Source organism: Meriones unguiculatus, chromosome 16 (assembly GCF_030254825.1).
Source record: "Meriones unguiculatus strain TT.TT164.6M chromosome 16, Bangor_MerUng_6.1, whole genome shotgun sequence".
In the NCBI taxonomy this organism is placed as follows: Eukaryota; Metazoa; Chordata; class Mammalia; order Rodentia; family Muridae; genus Meriones; species Meriones unguiculatus.
Window position 1 is genome coordinate 7,061,430 of NC_083363.1, and position 20,331 is coordinate 7,081,760.

Consider the following 20,331-nt stretch of genomic DNA (forward strand, 5'->3'; position numbering starts at 1 on the left):
GAAGAGATGCTGTGGGCAGTACTGGAGAGCCGGAGGAGCCTGCCCTGCTGGGGGTAGAGCCTGCTTCAGCACTGGGACTGGCTCTCTCCATCTCACTGGGGCGAGATGAAGCCCTTGCCTTCTGAGCAGCTCTGGGGAAGAGGACAGGCTGTGAAGGTTGGGACTTAAGGGGTTTTGATTTGGTCCCCAGGCAGAGGGAACAGCTCATGGGAGGGAAAGGAGACACCAGGTGTGAGTCCATGGGACACTGGACTTTAAGCATGGCAGGCACCTGCAGTTGCCAGAGGCCCTGAAGAGGGCGCCCACTGCCAACGTCTGGGAGTGGCCTGTGGCAGGGAGCCCTGAGCCCAGCAGGGTGGAGGATGATGGCAGATGGCGCTTCTTTCCAGATGCAATGTTTTATGGGGGGTGGGCACCAGAAGCCCACACTGTTATCCCAATAGCCTGCTGGGTTGCCTAGCAACCTCTGCCATCATCACCTGCCGCTACCAGGTGGGTGTCAGACAAAAGGAACCCCACCCGCTATCCCCTGCTCTCTCCTACTCCTTTTTCCCTCACACTCTGTCTTGTGCTTGGGGTCTCTCTCCCACGATCTGTGTCTCTTTCTCTGTGTCATGGGCACCCTCTTCTCTCTTTCCCCCTTCGCCTTTCCCACAATAAATCTCCTTATCTTCTTTGTAGATGTGAAAAGGATTCTTGTAGGCTGCAGGAAACCCACCAGATTGACCCCAGATAAGTGCTACAATCAACAGCCTACGTTTCCCACCTATCACCCATTTCAGAGGGTGGGATTCCTCCCCCTTTCCCTAGTTTTAGGACTCCCCCCCCCCAACTACCAAAACCATGGGTCCAAAAGTTTCAAATGTGCGCCTAAAAAAAAAAAAATCCTCCCTAGCCTATTTTAGCACATATGTGTTCCTGGATCCTGTCAGGTCCGGGTGTTTCCGTATCCACGACAGTGCCATAGCCCTACGCACAGGTGCTCCGGCCTAACCTCCCAGATGGCGACAGCTCGACTCGCACTTCCTGGCCTAGCTGCAGATGCTGTTGCCCGGAAGTCAGCAGGAAACAGCTTTTTCTGAGCACAACATCCTCGTTCCCACCTCGCCACCCCTTCCTAGTTCCTCATATGGGGGTGAGGGTGGGGGCGGGGGGCTTCAGAAAGAGTTTATTGTACCGTTGTGTGTTTCAAGAAGGGTATGTGGAAAGGTGATTTGCTTTCATGAGAAGTACCCTGTTACAGTAAAATGAATGATAACTGTCATGGACACAAAGAGATCATCCCAATAGCCTGCTTCTAGGTTGCCTAGCAACCTCTGTGATGTCATGCCATCAGCTGGTGCCAACAGCTGTGCACCAGGTGTGTGCCAGACAAAAAGGACCCACCTGCCATCCTGCACTCTCTTACTCCTCTTTCTCTCCCTGTGTGACTCTTTCTCTCTCTCTCTGTCAGGGGCACCCTCCTCTACCTTCACCCCTCACAATCAACCCTCTTCATACCGGATGTGTTACGTGCCCATATTAATATATGTTCTAACACACACCCCTTCACCCTCTCCGCCGAGCGAGCCCCAGGAGGAGCCGGAAACCAAGTCACGGAGGCTGTGGTGGAGGCCCCTTCACAAACACTGAACACACCGGGAGATTTATTTCCAACTGTAAAACAACAACTGAGAAAGGAAAGTTGACAGCCAGCCGGTACCGGCCCCAGCTGGCTGGCGATAGCGAAGGCACTGCTGGCTGTTTGTGTTCTACCTCCTTCATTTTATTCCTGGTCTAACTGTTCTTCATCAAAGTTCACGTTTCCTGGGAAGGAGGGAGAACACAGGAGAAGCATAAAAGTTAATGATATAATAATAATAATAATAACAGATTACAACAACTTAAGCCTTTAGCCCCTCCCAGGCCCCATTTCCTGCTTCCATTCCAGATCCCTGGGATGAGCTTCTGAGCAGAGGCTCCTCCTCTTCCTCAGGGACCAGCCGTGATCTGCTCATCACAGCCTTGCTGGACCTGGTCCCCGGGGTGAGCTCATAACCGCTCACCTGAGTTCTGTGTTTCCCTGAGGTCTCTGTCACACCCGCAGACCTGAAGCGCCAGTCCAGAGGCCCACCGCTCGATTTCAAGGAAGAGTGCAGGAGAAAGCAGAGGCCCCCTCCCCCAGCTCGCCCTGACTTCAGGCTGTGTTTCTGTCTGGAGTTTCCGGTCACTTCCATTTTGCCCTTTCTTGCTGCCTCTCAGCCCCTCCATGCAGCTGGAGCTGACCCTGCCAGGATATACTTCTTGCTCTTGTTCCAGAGGCAACACGGTGACAGTGCCTGATCTTCTATGAGTGAAATTGTGGGCATGGGTGGCTCTGGATGAGAGCCCTGTCTCTCCACCCCACACTGAGGGGTGCCAGCAACCCAAGGTCATGTGCAGTGAAACTTGCCCGCTTTTAGGAACCCAAAGATGGGGCGCAGGCCTGGCACTTCCCTAAGTGCCCACAGGACCCTGCAGGCAATGCACCTGCGAGGGGTCGCTCTCACCCACGTCATGAAATGAGAGGTTAAAGGTGAGGGTTCCACCAGAGCCTGCTCAACGGATGCTGCCTCTTCAGTGTGCTGTTGCACTGTTCGCGTTAACTGTTGCTGGAAAAATCTCAAGCTCACGTGTGTGTTCCCACCAGTTAAACAGAAAACTGGTTTTGCCTGATTCTGTTTCAGATTTTTTTTTTTTAAGACTAGGAAATACATTATCTCCTAATTTACAACCAAAATCAAATCAGCCTTCGTGGTGGTTTGAATAAAAATGGGCTCTGTGGTGCTTTGAATAAGTGTGGGCCCCAGAGATTCATGTGTTTGAATGTTTGGCCATGAGGAATGGTGCCATTAGGAGGAAGCGTGTCACTGTGGAAGTGGGGCTTTGAGGTCTTGAATGCCCAAGACGCACAGTGTGAAACACATCTAGTCTCCTCGAGACTGCCTTTGGATCAAGATGTAGGACTCTCTGCTTCTCCAGCACCATGTCTGCCTGGATGCGGCCATGCTTCCCGCCATGATGATAACGGACTGAACCTCTGAAACTGCAAGCCAGCCCTTTATAAGGTTTGCAATAAAACCCTAAGGCAGGCTCCATAGGCTCATAGGGAGTGGTATTATAAGGAGGTGTGGCCTTGTTGGAGGAGGTGTGGCCTTGTTGGAGGAGGTGTGTCACTGGGGGTGGGCTTTGAGGTTTTAGAAGCTCAAACCAGGCCCACTGTCTGTCTCTTCCTGCTGCCTGCTGCCTGCCGAGCTGGATGTAGACCTCTCAGCTCCTTCTCCAGCACCATGTCTGCCTGTGTGCCGCCATGCTTCCCGCCATGATGAAAAAGGACTGAACCTCCGAACTGTGAGTCATCTCCAGTTAAGTGCTTTCCTTTATAAGAGTTGCCCTGGTCACGGCGTCTCTTCACCCTAACACATGCTGCTACCATGTGCTGCCAGGGGAGCAGGCAGCCTGGGGTACCCAGTCTGTCCCTGAGAACAAGGTCAGATTTATCCCTGTGGGGAAAGATTTTCAAAGATTGCAGGAGCCTGAGGTGGGCTCCCTGCCCTGTGGGCGGCGGGGATAGGCCTGTCCAGACCGTTCCTCTAAACCCCTTAGAACTATTCCCAACCACATCTGGTTTTCTCCCTCCCTCCCCCCCCCCCCCCGGGAGGGAGTGTTGAGAAGCAGTCTCACCAGGCCAGTTCCTGCCATGGTCAGGCTAAACTGGAGACCAGCTGGACTTCTGGTGAACTTACACCGGCCTCCTCAAGGCTCATTCAGGTCCCTAAGCCCCGCCTGAGGATAGCATGGCGGAGGAAAGAACAGCCTGCTCCTCCCAGGATACGCAGCCGGCCGGCCTCACGCTGGCTCCGCCCACTCTGCAGAGCGCGCGTCCTTACCCTGGTCCATGTCGTAGCTGTTCTCGCGGCTCTCCTGCATGAATGTGTCCAAGTCTTCCTCGCCGGCCCTCATCTCCATATCACCCTCAAAACCTTCTCCTATCCCCTGGGCATCATCTGGGGGTTCACCGGTACCTGGGATGAAGACAGTGATGGATGGTAGAACGAGGTCACCGGAAACATGAGTACAGGCCTGCGTGTCGAGCAGGCCTTCTGGTCTTCCCAGCCATGTCCCATGCTCCCGAGGTTAGGGCCTCCTTTCCCAGCCCCCCAAGCTCCAGCCCAGGCCTGGCAATCAGATCACCCTGCCCCATCTTTCCACTTTCTTGGCAAGACCACCGTAAAAATGCTGTCTGGATCCTTCTTCCAACACGGGCATGTGGCCCCATTTGCTATTGGCTGCTCAGCCCAAGTCACGCCCACAGCAAGGAATTGCCAAGTGAACTCTGGCTATTGGAGGATCCCTCAGGGCTGCTGGGGCCTGCGTCCTAGCTGAGCATTCCTTCTCTGTGGTGATCATCATTCTTCTCCTCTACTCCCTGGGAGACTCCCATTCCAGATACTTGCCCTTATAACATCCTGCACCCGAACTGACCCAGAGGCCATTTCCCAGGCAGCCCAGTTCCACCACGCCTGAGGAAGCTGTGCATGGACATAATTAAGGGGTGTTTGCCCTGAAAACCGGCGGGGTGTTCTGTACCAGTAGCTCCTGGTACTTCTTCCTGGCCTGGTCCCTCAGCAGGAGGCTGCTCCTCAGAGAGGGTTGGAGTCCACAGGGCCAGCTCCGTGATTTTGAGAGCTTTCCATTTTGGAATGATAGTCACTAATGTCTCTTCCTCCTCCTCCTCTTCTCCTCTTTCCTATTTTAAGTGCAAAAAAAAAAAAAAAAAAAAAAAAAAAAAAAAAGAGAAGTCATCCACATTGCTATTATTTGATCTGGAATATAAAATGACAACAGGGAAGAGAGAAAGACCCACTCTGAGCTGGGACCTGAGCCTTTCGGTCACACCATTCCAGAATAATTGTGACTGCCGGTGGCGTCCTCTAAGGTCTGAGGACGGATCCTGCCTGAGCCAAAGGAGACAGGGAGCCACAGAGCAGAGGCTCCGCATGTCCCACTTAAGTAGTGTCCTAAGAAAGCCCTGCGATGTCCGGATGGTGGCCAGGAAATGTATCTCTCCTATCATGAGTACAGAGATCAAATTCAGCAGCAGTAGAATAAAAGGTCGGTGCTGGCAAACGTGTACTTCCTACAGGGATTGGAGCCAACATGTGTCAATTTTGTTTTATCAAATGTTATCTGCCAAGTCGATTCTGTAGCTTTTATATAGTTCCAGAGATCAGAACATCAACCTAATAAGTCTGTGAACAGAACATCACCGTCATGGCCACGGGTGGAAACTTCTGGCTATAGCCAGAATTCCCAACATCTGCTCAGCCACCCAGAAGTGAATTCTCTCATTTGGTTCCCAAAGTTCTGAGTTCCGCCACCCAAAGGGTGACACAAGTACTCAAGAGCAGGGGTGGCCGAGCCTGCCCTGCATCAGTCACCCAGAAGGCTCTCTGAAACACACGTGCTGGCCTCGCCACACTGCTCCTAACTCAGCCAGTCAGCACTGGAGACTAATAATTTACTTAAGCTCCAGGTCGGGATGGCGGACTAGTGATTTGCATAGATTCCCAAGTGACCCTGAGACTGATAAGCCAGCGTCATACTCGGAGGGCGTCTCCAAAGGGCCTTGTACTCTGGCAAGAGCTGACCTTCCCCAGGTGGCAGATGTCCCTTCCCTCAGCGGCTGGCGGTCCACAGCTGATGGTTCATAACCTGACTCCCTCCCGGGGAACCCACCGGCTCTCACTAGGAAAGCCACAGAGCCCTGGGTTTCACAGAACCCCCGACCCCACTTTCCTGCACTGCTTCCTGGTCCCAGCTCAGGCCGGTCGAAGCTTCAGGGCTGTCATAGCACGAGCCACCTTCTGTTTCCATACAATCCTCCTTCCTCCACAGTTGACCCCACACATGCATGCCTCAGAGGGTTGAAGCTGACTTTCTCAGTGTTAGGAAATGATCTGAGCCCTACCCCCAATAATGTGGTGTTGCCTTAGCCCCCCCCAGGACCTTAGAAAGGACCTATTTGAAGATTAGGTGATCCAGGTAAAAATGAGGTCAGACTACGGTAGGTATTTTCGTTCCTTCTGCATAGCTGTGGCAAAATACCTAAGGGAATGACTTAAAAGAGGAAAGGAGTGTCTGGGCTCAAGGTTTCAGAGGGCTCGGACCATCATAGTGGAACTGTTTACGGCATGAGCCACAGGAAACAGGTGGGAGCAAACGGGAAAGGGCCACAGGGAGACGCAGACCCTGAGATATACCCCTGGTATATCACATTTCCTTCAATTACGTCTCACTCCCTAAGGTTTTCAGAAACTCCCAAATTAGCCCCACCAGCTGGCGACCAGCATTCACCTCACGAGCTGGGGGTGTAGGGAGGCACACAACAGGACACTTTACATTTAAACCAGAGCAGCTGGCAACATGGCTGTGTCAGGGAGACTGCCCTAAAATGCTCCCTTTTAAGCGACAAGCAAAGATGCTGAGCCGAGAAAGAGGAGACCGAGCCAAGAGCGGTGGCACACACCTGTGATCCCGGCACTCAGGGAGGCAGAGGCAGCCGGATCCCTGTGAGTTTGAGGCCAGCCTGGTCTATAAAGTGAGTCTACACAGAGACAAGTAAGGCTACACAGAGAAACCTTGTCTCAAAAAGGAAAAAAAAAAAATATGAGGAGACCTGATGCGAGGTTTCTGAAACCTCCTCGGGGAGGGGAAGAGAGAGAATGAGAATGTTCACACAACTTTTATCTCCGCCACGTTACCACTGTTCTGTTTTTATTTTATTAATTGTTACTGCCGCCTCTTACTGCACCTGCTTTATAGATTAAACTTTCTGATCTGGTACTATCTACTGTGCGATAGACAGACAGACAGACAGATAGATTTATGGTTGGGGTCACAACAACATTATTAAACACAACTTATTAAAAGGTTGCGGACACATAGACACCCCTTCACACACCTGTACCTGAGGGCCTAAGAATGGCGACACTGGTGCCAGCCAGAGACTAGCAGCCTGGTATTAACACGCATGTTAAATGTAGCAGAGGAATTCATTTACCAACAAGGCTTTCACAAGCAGCACCAGCACACACACACACACACCCGTGAGACAGGATCGGCCACCCGACATCGTGCTGACGGTCTCAGCGCCCAGATGCCATTCCGGGACTGACACCTGCCGACACTGACCCTTAAGCAGCTGAGCCGGCTAAGAGCACGCCCTAAGCCGATCACCTTTCACCTAGTGGGCTCAACGGGACTGACAGGGCAGATGTCCAGCCCCTGGAAACTCACCACATCTGTTAGGCGGTATTCACCGTGCTGTTCGCATCCAATGTCAAATATGTATTTTCCAGGGCCGACAGGCTACGGGGAGAAAGGAGTTCGGTGCGCTTTATTCTCCGGGGTCAACGGTGAGCAGAAAGCACAGAACACCTCCTAAGCGCTGTGTCCTGCAAGCCCACCCCGAATGGCCTCACCGCGCAAAGCCTGAGAGGGGTCACGGAATGCTTTTTGCCAGCTGTCAGCTGACGGAACTGCGAAAGGTTTTGTGTTTTGAAGGCCTCGGTCGTGTTTTACTGCTTCATGAAAGGAGTAAGAACCGGATTCACTTTAGAACCTGAAATAAATCGGTGCCTGTGGGCAGACTAGCTGGGGGGGGGGCCGCCTACCGAGGCCCTGCCGTGTTTGCGGTGGCGCTGGATTCGGCGCAAAGCGTTCTTGAGCTATTTATTTACTTGGTGGTGGGGGCGGGTGCACGTGTCACACACTGCACGCGTGTGGCCGCGTGTGGCAGCTGGAGGCCAGCCTGCAGGAGCCGGTCTCTCCTTCCACCCTGTGGGACCTGAGTGTCAGATGTCGGGCTTGAAGTTGGGTACCTTTACGCACAGATCCATCGCACTGCCCCCCGGGAGACTTTTGTTGTTTTTAACAGAAACCTGGTCACAGTCACACGCTCTGGCACCACTCTGACTCTGAAACCGAGTGTGACCCACGCCTCGGGTTTACAAATGTTTTACCGTGTCACCAGTTGCCAGCATGACATTTGATCTCGCCCTGGGCCGTGAATTATATATAACTTGCTTTACTCGGTTACCGGCGTTGACCGTTGCTATGCCGACACCATTCTTTGCCCAAGTGCTGGTGTGAATGTTCCGTTTGTTGCTTTGTTGCTATGTCTTACTGTATAGCCCAGGCTGGCACGGTCTCTTTGCCTCAGGTCTTAGCTGAAAATGTAGACCTTCAACACTATACTGGACTTTCAATTTTCTTTCCTTCCTTCTTTTTTTTTTTTCTTCTGACAGTGTTTCTCTGTGTAGCCTTGGCTGTCCAGGACTCACTTCGTGGACCAGGTTGGCCTCGAACCCACAGAGATCTGCCTGCCTGCCTGCCTGCCTGCCTCTGCTTCCCTGAGTGCTGGGATTACAGGCCACAATGCCCGGCTGGGCTTTCAATTTTCTAGTCATTATGCCTCTTACGAAATTAAATCTATTTCTTCTTTGTGAGTCTGTTTAGGGGCTCTTTTCCTCATTTCTGCATTTGTAGCTAGTCACCTATTTTTGATTAGTTTTGTCCATGGTTACATTTAAATATTCCTTCCAGAGAATACCTTTCTCCCTTTGCTGAACGACAATCTAATTTTCCTGTTCCCTATCCCTTTCATAAAGTCCTAAAACACAACGAACCCTTTTAAAAATATAACCTTTCGCAGTTCCCTTAGCCACCAGCTAACAGAAACGTCTGCCTCCCTCCAGACTCTGCCCAGTGAAAAGATTTGGGGTGAGTTTACCTAGTTGCCTAGTTTCTCGGCCCATCACTGCCCCTCAGTTCATCAGTCGTCAGCCATGCCCTGGTGAAGTGTTCAATCATCCTATCTCCTAGTCTGCCTCCCGTCTCCATCGTCCTTCATCCTGACTCATCAGCAAGGACGGGGATGGGGAAATGTCTGAGAAACACTAAGCAGTGCCAAGTGGGTGAAAGAAACACACAGTTTGAGAGAGAAAGGGGAGGGAGAGAGAGAGAGAGAGAGAGAGAGAGAGAGAGAGAGAGAGAAAGCCGTGCTTGCACATCAGCATTGGGGGAGGAAGAAAGACAAAGGTTGTAGCTGATAAACTGAATGTCGTGAGAACCTGTGACAGAATCTGGGTTCTGATATTGATGAGGGAATAAGTTTGTGCAGCTTTTCAAGACAGTGGACAGTGTTTGTGCTGTTTCAAAGTGTCGGCCCCTCACTCTCAGCCACCCGGCTGTCTGATGGACCCTCGACACGCCTGGGAAGGAGCCTCAACTGAAGAAGGGCCTTCATCAGACCGTAGGGGCATTTTCCTACTTGTTAAAGTGCTGCAGGAGGGCTTGGTCCGCTGTGGGCAGAGCCATGCCCAGGCAGGTGGGCCAGAGCTGTGTAAGGAAGGTAGCAAACAAGGCCTGAGAACACGGCAGTGAGCGGCGTTCCTCCCAGGTCTCTGTTCCACGACCCTGCCCGGCTGGAGCGGCCACCCCTCCCCTTCAGTCCCCGAGCCAGCTTCCTCAAAGGTGGACTGGGACCTTTAAGGTGAAATAAACCCTTTCTCCTTCCCAAGCTGCATTAGGTCACGGTGTTTCTCACAGCCACAGAAAAGTAACTAAGACTCTGCCCTATACAAATGCGTTTGCCGAAATGACAACAAAGTGAAGTTTAAAGGTCTTACTGGCTGCCGTTCTCGAGTCCGGCATCACCTGCCTGTGAAATGGCGCATGTGTTCGGGTAGGGTGGGGGTTGCGGGTAGTTAACGGGCTAGCCAACAAAAGTGGAAACACGGACCCAAATGTAGAGTGGGTCGCTTCAGCGTTCCCTTCCCTTTAGGGTCAGAGCAGAGAGAATGCCCTCACCCTGCACCGGGAAACCTGCTAGGGATTAGGTCAGGCAGCTTGCTTTGTGGTGTAGGCTGGAATGGCAGCAGGCATGAAGGACTATGCCCGGGGTCACGGCCCTCTGAGCCAGGGCAGGAGCTCTGTCTAGACCAGGGGGCCTCCTCTGCATTTTATTCCACATGCCCACAAGTGTGAGATGATAGCAGATATGCCTTTGTGTCCTGGGACCTCATGAACTCTCAAAACCTGTTCTGCATAGGCTATAGTATGTGTGTGCATGTGGTATACAGAGTCCCTAAGGGAGGGGTGAGAGAGAGGGGCAGCGAAGGGGAGGGGAATCCTAGCATCAGATAGTGTACAATTTAAGCTTTTTACTAAATGTCAGAGCAAAGCCTCCGGGTTTACTCTCCCTTTCAGACCAGCTGTTAAGGCTCAAGTTACATGTAAATGAAACGGGGTGGGGGTGGGGAGCTCTTAAAGCCCTCCCCAACCAGGAACGGCAGGCTGGCCTCCGGCATGAAGGGAGCCCCTGGGGTTCTCCTCACACACCCCAATTCGACATGATTTACCAGTGGGAAGAACTGCACACAGCCAGCAGAAGATGCCCTCGTATCAAGGGCACCGCCCTTACAGAGACATAAAGTGCTTCCGAGGCCTGGGGAAATGGGCTCAGCTTTCTGCCTCCCACCCTACCTCCTTCTGTGCTCTGTGGGCATCAGAAGGGCTCAGAGTGGTGAGGCTGCCCTCATCTGGTGGGAATGCAGGGGCTCCTCCGAGTGTTTAGTGTTAGCCCCCCCCCCCCCCCCCCCCCCCCGGCACACCGACTTACGTTTTTGTTTATGAACTTGCCCTGATATCTGTGGTTCAGGTGGATGAGCTCGGCGGCACCCTCCTGCTGCCCGTTCACCCAGCTCCCGACGTACTTACTGCCGGTCTCTGCGTACAAGTAGGTGCCTTGCCCGTGCCTGGTGAAGACAGGACAAGGGAACTTAGTCACTGTCCAGTGCGGAGCACTGACCCTAGGACCAAGGGGGACCTGAGTGGAGGCCGGCTCACAGGCCTCTGTGTTTCCTGTGTCTGGGTCCACTCGAAGGCTTGGCATGCCACCCACACGTGGGACAGTAAAGAATCGTGGAGCCAGCACCACCTAATGCATAGAGGCCAGCTGTCTGCACACGACCTGCTTGCTCCGGGCAGATGGAGGGCTGCTTGACCTCCCTCCGCTAGACTGGCCCTCCCTCCGTGTCTTCACCCCCTGGGGCTTCTGCATGGAGGAGCCCAGGAGCTCTGCTCCTCTCAGCAGCCCCTCCCCTACACACCAACCCAACAGCAGGGAACCATCTTGCGTGGGCATCGTCCAGTTCTTAACACCACAACTGGACCCCCAAGACTGCAGGAAGGAGCCAAACCTTTGATGGGCGAACCACTCCCCCGTGTAGGTGTCATTATTGACGTAGTAGTATACGCCGTGGCCATGCCTCTGGTCATCTGCCCATTCCCCTGCAAAAGGCCACATGCACAAAGCCAGATGAAAAGAGCAGGCGGGTGCCGTGGCCCCTGCTAGCCCAGCGGGATCCAAGCAACATGCTCTGCAAGAGAGAACTTCGTAATCAGGAGACTAAGCCCGCTGCCTCTCTCCTCTCCTCTCCCTCCAGCGCAGGCCCTTTCTCCTGTGCTGGCCCCTGGTGAGAACTGGCTAAGAAGAGCCAAGTTAGGAGTCCGGGACACAGATCTGGAGGATGTGTGCACGTGACGTGCTTTCACAGGTTGGTGAGGGTCCCAACAAGCTTGTCTGACCAGTGACCCCAGCCATACTCTGCTAGCCTTGGAGGTGCTGCTTGATGGTCTAGCCTCAGTGTACACCCTGTCTCTCATCTGGGCATTCGGTTCCAAGGCTGCCCTCTTGCCAGCTCCTTCACTCCACCTCACACACTCCCCTTTCTGGCCCGGCCACTCCCTTACATGTGGGCGGGTCCTGATAATCCTCTTGCGCTGGACAGGAAATCCTACCGCCACTGGGAAAACAGCATGAACTCTGGAACGGCCTGACAACAAGGTCATCGACCTACCAGGTTTTCAGCCACAGAGGATTTGAAATCAGCCTCTCAAAAGCTCCTCAACTCTTACAGCTCACACTGGAAAGCAACCAAGGTGGACATCACCTAAAACCTCAGATACAACCAACAGCAAACCAGCACCGGGATGGAACTGTCTAGACTTCTACCCCAGATGAAACTGTCTAGAATGAAACTACAAATAATTAAAAACGAATTGAGACCAGTTTGTTTAAAGAGAAAGGGACGATGTTGTCTCTACAACATTTATAGAACAAATATTGGGCCAGGTGTGATGATGTATGCCTTTAATCCCAAGTGTTGAGATTAAAGAGGCAGAGGCAGCTGGATTTCTGTGGGTTTGAGGCCTGCTTGGTCTACAAAGTGAGTCCAGGACAGCCAGGGCTCTTGTTACACAGAGAAACCTTGTCTCAAATAAATGAATAAATAAATAAATAAGGGGAAAAAAAAGAATATTGGCTAACACAGGCAGAAGATGCCTACCTCACAGGTAGGAGGCCCTGGATTCAATCCCAGTGCTAAAGAAAAGCCAAAACAGTGGTGGAAGAAAGCCATTCCAGAATTCTACAAGGACGTCTGTCATTAATTAAAAATACATCCGGGGTGCCTTCTTAAATTCTGTGATGCTTATGGTACTTTTTTAAAATTTAAAAATGTTTCATTTATTTCAATTTCCCATTACAAATAAGAATTCATCTTTAGCAACTTTGTATCCTTTTCCTTAAAGAGGCCCCTAGAATGTGTGTGAACTTCTGGCTTACCCAAACGCTAGAGACATTTCCAAATGCACCGTGCTAACAAAACATGAATTATCCAAACTGTCTGATTTTGTGAGCAGAACCCAAAGTTTATCCAGAAAAAAGGGGGGAGGACTTTCCTTACTTCTCCAATATTTACTTAACGATGACAGCGTTCTGGCAGCCTCGTGAGGCAGGAGAACATCTGTGCAAATGGACAGCCCTCGTCCCCCCAACAAGCCCCCACCAGATGGAGACGGAGACCAACATGGGGGTGGTCGGCCGCACGGGGCACAGGCAAGAACAGACCCTCAGAGGTGGACAAGAGCTTAGCACAGGGCAGCCTCGCCAAGCGTATGGAGAGATGGGGTAGCGATTGCCACAGGTCAGGAGGAGGACAAGGTCCCACGGAGAGACGTGAGACAGGGGACACAAGCAAGAGAGGCGGAGACTCCAGGAATTGATACAATTGGCTGAAATATACACCTGGTGCCGGGCCTGTAGGTGCACGCCACGGAGAAAGATCTAGGGGGGGGGTCTCCTAGGCCTGCGCTGGCAGCATTGTGTCCGCTTCTGCAGCATCCGACAGTTTCGGTGCTGGAATATTCCCACCGAGGCCAATTTGGAGCTGCTTATGGGGCTGCCAGAAGCACAAAATTGGCTTCTGTGAGCTGCTCCAGCACACCCTGGGGCAAAGCTAGAAGAGTTACTCCATCTGGTTTCCCTCCCCCCCACACACCACCCCCCCAAAAAAAGAGCTTAACAAAATGGGCCCATCTCTCTTCTCCTGACCTTGGGAGCAGGGATCCAGGCTGGTGTAACAAGAAAAATGTTATGTGTTTCACGGACACTTTTCAAAAGAGAACGAGGATGCTTACGCTGCAAACACGCCAGGCTTTATGTTGGTGAGGACCCATGAGCACATGCTCTACCACTTGAGAAATTTGTGGCAGGTGCCCATAGGAAGCCCTGTGCTGGCCTGCCCAGAAGAAGGCGGCCCATACTTGCTGCAGGCTGCAATGACCATGAGTCCAGGCTCCTGAATGGCATTTAGAACCATATGCCTGTTTTCAATTTGTTTTTGTCCTTTTCTTGAATTTTTTTTTTTTTTTTTGGAACAGTTCTTTACTGTTCTCATCACTCTTAGTCATGCTACCAGACCCAGAGTGTTTAAGGGCAGAGGTGTCTGCACATTAAGCCCTTCAAATCCCTTGAACCGTGAGATTTGATGAGACTTTGGGTTGGGGCAGGCATGCGTATGCCAGCATGTCCATGCACACCTCCGCAAGAACAAAGGCTCCCCCACACTGCACCCTTCTAGAACTCACACTCTATGCCCTTTCATCTGCCTGCTCATCGCTGGGATTTGTAGTATACTTTACAATAAACAAGTAACAGTGTTTCCAAGAGTTCCCGAAAGCTGTACTGCCGGAAGCTCATCACATAGGAGGCAGGGTTAGGGGAACACTTAGTTAGCCCTGAGCTGGACAGAAGCGGGAGCGGCCTGGGGCCCGCCTCTGCATCTGAGTTGGGGACAGTCTTAAAAGGATAAGCCCTCCCTGAGGCTATGGTAGCGGGTGCCGGGACTGAACTGCCCCCGGAAGCTTGTCCGCAGAGCCGGGGAACTGCTTGGTGAGGATTCCCACACTTGAGCTCACGTGTGTCGTGAGTGGACCGGCCTCATCAGTTGATTCATCTCCGAATGGAAGGGGCACTGTTCCCACACTTGGCACACCTGGCCAGCAGGGCGCCTCTTTTTCATCCAATTTCGCGCCTAAGCCTATACTAATAAAAACCTTTAGTAAAAATCCTCAACTCCGCTTCAGAGAATTCCCAAGCCCCTCCCCTTTCGGTGTACTTTATATGTAACCCAAATTATATTAACATCTACACTAAATCAAAAGTGACAAGATTAGGCTCACAGGGATCTGGGAAGAATTCAATTAAGCCCTCAATCAAATTGTTCAAAGCTCGTTAAGAGAGCAGATGGTACTTCTGGTCGACCAAGACTGCTAAGGCTTAGGAACAAAACAATTTTAAGTTCCATGTCTAACACAGGGGCATGAATGCCTCTATGCCGTCTCGGAGTCGGACAGAATCATCTTACTTTGCTATCTGCTGTTTTTAGTTTTTGTTTTCTCTGGGAGCGTGGCGGGGAAACTGCTGTGGTTTGGCTAGGTGTTCCCCAAAAGCCATGTGCGGAAGCTTGGTCCCCAACCGTAGTACTGTTGGAGCTTTTGAGACACAGAACTTAGTGGAAGGCCACTGGGGACATGCCCATTCCTCCCTCTCCCCCTCCTTCTCCCCCTTCCCCTGCATGTTTCCTGGCAACCATGAGGCGAGCAACCAGGTCTCTAAAACTCCAGGGCCCTCTTTGGACACTTAATGCACGTATTTCACTGGCGTACGTGCAGGTAAAACACCCGTGAATGTAAAACGCCTACGTATATAAACTAAGTAAACAACTCTTAACACCTCTGAAAGCACCTCTCCTTGAAGATGAATGTCTCAGGTAATAGTCGTGGGACTACGACGTGCTAAGGATGTCATCCTCGTTAGAAAGTGATGTTGTCATTCAAAGCGCACCATGGTCCTTGCCAAGGAGCTCTTCCCTCGGGGCAGGAAAGGCATTAGGGAGTGCACACAGATCGGTCTATTCCATCTGCATGCTACCGCAAGAAAACCACCACAGAGTCAAACCTACTGTACCCATCGTCGAAGGCTGAAGGCACAGACCTTTCTGAAGGTCTGAAGAAAACCAGGAAACCCTTCCAGAGACAGGAGGGACAGAGGGTGGAAAAAAAGCCAGACCCTCAAATCAGCATACACTTTCTGAAGGCCCACAGCCTACTTCCTGCCTTCTCTCTTCCTGGCTCTGGGATCAGACTTGTGCCCACCAGGTGGCAGTGGTCTGTGGGGGACCTGAGGTTCTTAGAAATAAGCTAAGGGTCTTCCAGATGCATGACATTAGCATGGAAGGAACCAGAGACTGGGAAAGACATCGTACGACCAGAAAATCACAAAGGCAGCTTCAGACAGAGGGTGCCATAGGCTGGCATGGATCTAGAGCACACGCAGGGCCTGTGCCCACCCAGCAAGTCTCTGGCTCACAGGAGGCATACACTGCCCTCAGGACCAGCCATATAAGGTTGGGTAATTAGATGTTTAGTTTTTAAAGTAGACTTCCTAATCTCTATGACCTCCAGTAATGGTAGATCTGGTGAACTTGGAGCTATCTTTTACAGTTTAGGATCTGAAGACAAGTTCAAAGACAGAAACAGCCTATACAGAAGGAAAAAAAAAAAAAAAAAGACTTCATGTTACCTTCATATCTGGACCCATCTGGATAGACGAAGGAGCCTTGACCGTGCTTTTTATTTTTAACATATTCTCCGATGTAGCGGGCACCATTCTTAAATTTGTAGACCCCCTGAAACATATCGACAGTACAGTTCGTATCGGCCCTGAGTCCCACACACACAGAGAGACAATATTTAATAGAGAAAACCGGCTTCCCGAGTTGGCAGTCCTCACCTGTCCGTGTCTTTTCCCAGACTCATACTGTCCTTCGTACGTGTCCCCGTTGGGCAATCGTGCTCTCCCATGTCCGTGCCGCTCTCCCAACTCATTGCGATCCCCCTCATACTCCTGGGCAAAAGAAGGCAAGCTACTTGTAGCGGCCGTTCGCCGGTGCCAAGCACCTGCCAGCCATTTCACAACTGTCCTACCGCTGAAGCCTTCCAACCTTCCACCCATGACGTCACACCGGGGAGGCGGCTAGGCAAGCCTGATGGGCAGGGCTCTGGTCCAAGGCGTCACATTTAGTGTAGGTGTCCACAGTGGGAGCTTCACTTCCATCAGCATCTTAGTTATGCTGAGTCTGACTCTGTAGACATGAACCAGTGTATGGGAAATGTCACGTGCACTCGGTCAGTACAGGAATGTGCTACAGAGGCGTTTGCAGGTGGAAGAGGTGCCCAGCCTGCACAGACACCCCTGTTCACCTTTCCCAGTCACTGAGGACTTAAGGAACAAATGCCCAAAGAGGACGACTCTTGCTTCTCGGGCTTCCTGGAGTGTCTGCTGTCTGCCAGGGTCTGTGTCTTGCAGGTATGTTCTGCTGTGTGGGAAAGGGGAAGGAGACATGGAGACTCCCCTAATTTTAATTTCAGACCCGCTGCCAAAGGAGTTACAGTTAAAACACGTTTGACCCTGAGACTAGAGAGATGGCTCGACGGTTAAGAGCCCTGGCTCTTCTCACAGAGGGTCCAGGTTCAGTTCCCAGCACCCACATGGTGGCTCACAACCATCTGTAACTCCAGTTCCAGAGGATTCAGTGCCCTCTTCTGGCCCCCTCAGGCATTGCATGCCTGCGGTACACATATAGGAAAAAAAAACAGTCATATACACAAAATGAAATAAACTAACCTTAAAAAAAAAAAAAAAAAAGCCCAAATGTTAAAAGCAAACCACTTCTGACCCAATCTGAAATTGCTATGAATCTATCCTGGGGATAGCGTTCAGTGGTAGTGGAAATGCCTAAAATGTATAAGACCCTAGGATTCACCCCTTACACACACACACACACACACACACACACAACCGTTTGCAAATAGTGCCGCTTGTAGGAGCTGAAGCAGGAGGATTGCAGGATCTCTTGAGCCATGGACTCGAAGGCCAAACCTGAGCCACAGAGCAGATCCCTGCCCCCACTCCAAAAACAAGTAAATAAAAAAAGTAACACACGCCTTTTCCCCCAAACATTATTAAATAAATGTTCTCTGGCTCATATGAAGGGGTGTGACGTGCGTATAATACACGAGAAAGCAGCCAGAGCCCTCAGGAACGGTACACCATAATTGCTTATGACATTATTCTGCGTACTTTAAACATGCACAATAGTGTTCATTTTAAAACGTTAAGACATAATAAACAGACGTGGACCGTGTCTATTACAGGTACCAGGCCATCACGTGGAAGACTTTAGAAACAATCAGGGAGACACTTCCTGCCTCCTTCTAGCCCTTCTTTAGCCCAGAAATCCCTGCCTAGAATTTAAGCGTCTGACCCTACAAATTGGTTGTTGCAAACCGCAGTGTGGGGGTTTGAATGAGGATGTCCCCCGTATGCTCAGGTATCTGAACCTCGGCGATGCTGCCCCGGGGAGCCTGCGGAACCTTTAGGATGCAGAGCCTTGCTGGAGGAAGTAAGTCACTAGGGACGGACTTGTGGCTGCTTATAGTCTCACCCCACTTCCTGTTTGCGCTCTCTGCTTTGAGCTTGGGTTTGAAGCTGTGAGTTTTCAGCTTCCTGTTGCTGCCACCATGTCAGCCCCTGTGCCTGCTGCTTATTGCTACGCCTCCTCGCCACCAAGGGCCCCAATCCCTCTGGAACCGCAAGTACAAATAAACTCTTCCTCCCCTGAGTCACGGTGTTTCTTGTCCCAGCAACGGGAAAGGAACTGCTACACACAGCCCCTGTCCTAGAGGCCTCCCAGTAAGGCCAACCCTGAGCTCTGGGGGTGGCCACGTAGAGACCTCCTTTCAGTTGATCCAAAGGTGATCTGCCATCATAGATAGCTACAGGCTTAAATGTGTTACAGACCAGTAGGACCGGATGGGGAACAAACCAGAAACCTTGATGGACAGGACTGTTAATTTGGATTCGAGCAGCAGCAGATTATAAATTGGCGACGCCTCTCTCTGACAGAGGGGGGGGGGGGTGATGTGTGCATGTCCATGTGCATCTTCATGAGCATCTATAGGGGCCAGAGACAGACACGTCTTCCTCCCTCAGTCATCTCCACCTTAGTTTTTGAGCTGTGGGATCGAAACCCAGGTCCTCATGCTGGCCAGCAAGCATTTTACTGACTGAGCCATGTCCTCCCCCACCCATCCCCCTGGGGGGGACTTTTGGAAGTAGAACCCTGGGGGACCTAAGGAGGAGGTCAGCCCTAAGGAGACAGGGAAGCCAGGATGCACTTCACAATTGCAGGCGAAATACCAGCCTCCGGCTAATTACATGGAGACTGTGGAGGCTAGATTTCACCCCTGAGTCTGTCCTGCTTTTCAACCCTAGCTCCTTGGTGTTGGGAGCACGTGATTCCCGGGCATTTCTGCGTTTTCACACTGACCAGGTTGCGCAGATGAAGCGGAAGCCGAAAGGTGGGGCCCAGTGCCAGCAAAGAGGTCCTAGCAAGTGTCAGTATCGAATTACGGAGGAGGGGCCCGGTTCTTTTGTTGTTTGGCAAACTCTCTTCTGCTCACACACTACAGGCCCCTTCCCACTTTGTCAGCCAGGGAGTGGTCACCCTCCCGGCTTAAGGAGGAGCAAGCCGGCCCACAAGGCAATCAAAACCTAGCTGTGGGCCCCTTGCCGCCCCTCTGCTCTCTGCACTAGGGAAGTGATTCCAGTGGCTTGGGATGGTTCAGAGAAACTGATTCCACACCTACAGGGTGGTCTTCAGAGCCCGGGGCACCTCAGCACCGTGCGGGAGTTGCCAGGAAGCAGCCACCTCCATCCCTTTACTCACGCCCTCCGCCTAGAAATCTTCGCCTTTAATGGGAGGCGGGATGGGAGCGGGGAGGGGGGTGGAAACAAAACGTCACGGCGTTTCACCTTTCAGAGCGACTTCCTGGACGCAGCGCCGCCGGTGTGGCCGGCCGGCGTGGTCCTGTCCCCGGCCTCTGGGCCCTCGGGTCCCCACGCCTCCCGCTCCGGAGCTGCTGAGCACCCCGCGAGTCCCTCCGTGGTCGGGAGCTCTCACCCCAAGATCGTTCTCTCCCTCCTCCTCTAACTCCTCGGAGCCAAGGTCCGACATGATCCGGTCTCAGCCAGGATCTCCGGAGCAGCGTCTCTATCAAGCAGGTACCAGCCACCCCCACCCGCGTCCCGCGTCGCCATGGAGACGCCGCTCAGCGGTTTGGATCTCCGCCTGGAAGGGTGGCAGGAAAGGGCCGGACAGGAGGCGTGGGAGGAGCCAAGGGCTGGGATAGTGTCCTAGCAACTGGAAGGGCATCTCTGCCAATTGCCGCCCAGGAAGAGGGAGGGGCGGGGCCTCGGCAGACTTGGTACCCAGGCAGACCTGGCCGTCTAACCTGGGCACTGTCGCTGTCCCCTGTGATTGTCCTCAGTGACCTGGTTTGTGGGTGCCTGGAGGAGCCACCTAAAAAGCGGACCCCCGAAGCACGAGCGGGTCCTCAGGGTGCCTTGGGTCCTCCGGAGATGCCGCGGGGACCCTCCCAGGTTCTTCCGCTGAGATGTTTGTGGTCTGTTTTCTATCAACACGTACACGCCGGAGCCGTGCGCTCTGGCCGCTTAGACAGAGGCTCCTGCACACTGACCCCTGATCCCGGCAGGGTTTAGCATCTCAACCAACTCCTACCCAGGTGACTCCTGGACTCTCACTGCCAGGTGACCCGTATTCATTCGGCTCAGCTCCCTGGTGCCCGCAGGCTCGCTCTCAAATGCCCAGCCTGGCATGCCACACATCCGGGCCCGCTCATCCACACTGGTTCTCCCTTGCAGATAGGCCCCTCCTCCTAGGGATCCCACCCCTCAAGTTCCCACTGGACCCCCTTCCACTCACTCCTAAGCTGTTAGCTCAGGCTCAGATCTTCCTACGCTCCCGCTAGGCCAGACTTTCT

At 52.5% G+C, this 20,331-nt stretch overlaps 2 protein-coding genes across 3 annotated transcripts in view; one reads left to right on the forward strand and one right to left on the reverse strand.

The window, feature by feature from the left end:
• Positions 1–1,613: 1,613 nt before the first annotated feature.
• Positions 1,614–19,588, reverse strand: Rsph1 (radial spoke head component 1). Its single transcript, XM_021645158.2, has 9 exons — positions 19,452–19,588; positions 16,220–16,333; positions 16,010–16,115; positions 11,283–11,373; positions 10,703–10,838; positions 7,318–7,389; positions 4,609–4,768; positions 3,909–4,043; positions 1,614–1,806 (listed from the first exon to the last, which is right to left on the reverse strand). Exons 1-9 carry the CDS (start codon positions 19,503–19,505, stop codon positions 1,766–1,768), a joined length of 909 nt encoding a protein of 302 aa, XP_021500833.1. The 5' UTR covers positions 19,506–19,588; the 3' UTR covers positions 1,614–1,765.
• The window catches only part of Slc37a1 (solute carrier family 37 member 1), a 63,192-nt gene continuing 62,273 nt past the window's right edge, over positions 19,413–20,331 (forward strand). For both annotated transcript variants that reach the window (XM_060369216.1, XM_021645154.2), the window contains exon 1: positions 19,413–19,552. The gene's annotated coding sequence lies outside the window, so the exon portion shown is untranslated. The remainder of the gene's footprint in view (positions 19,553–20,331) is intronic.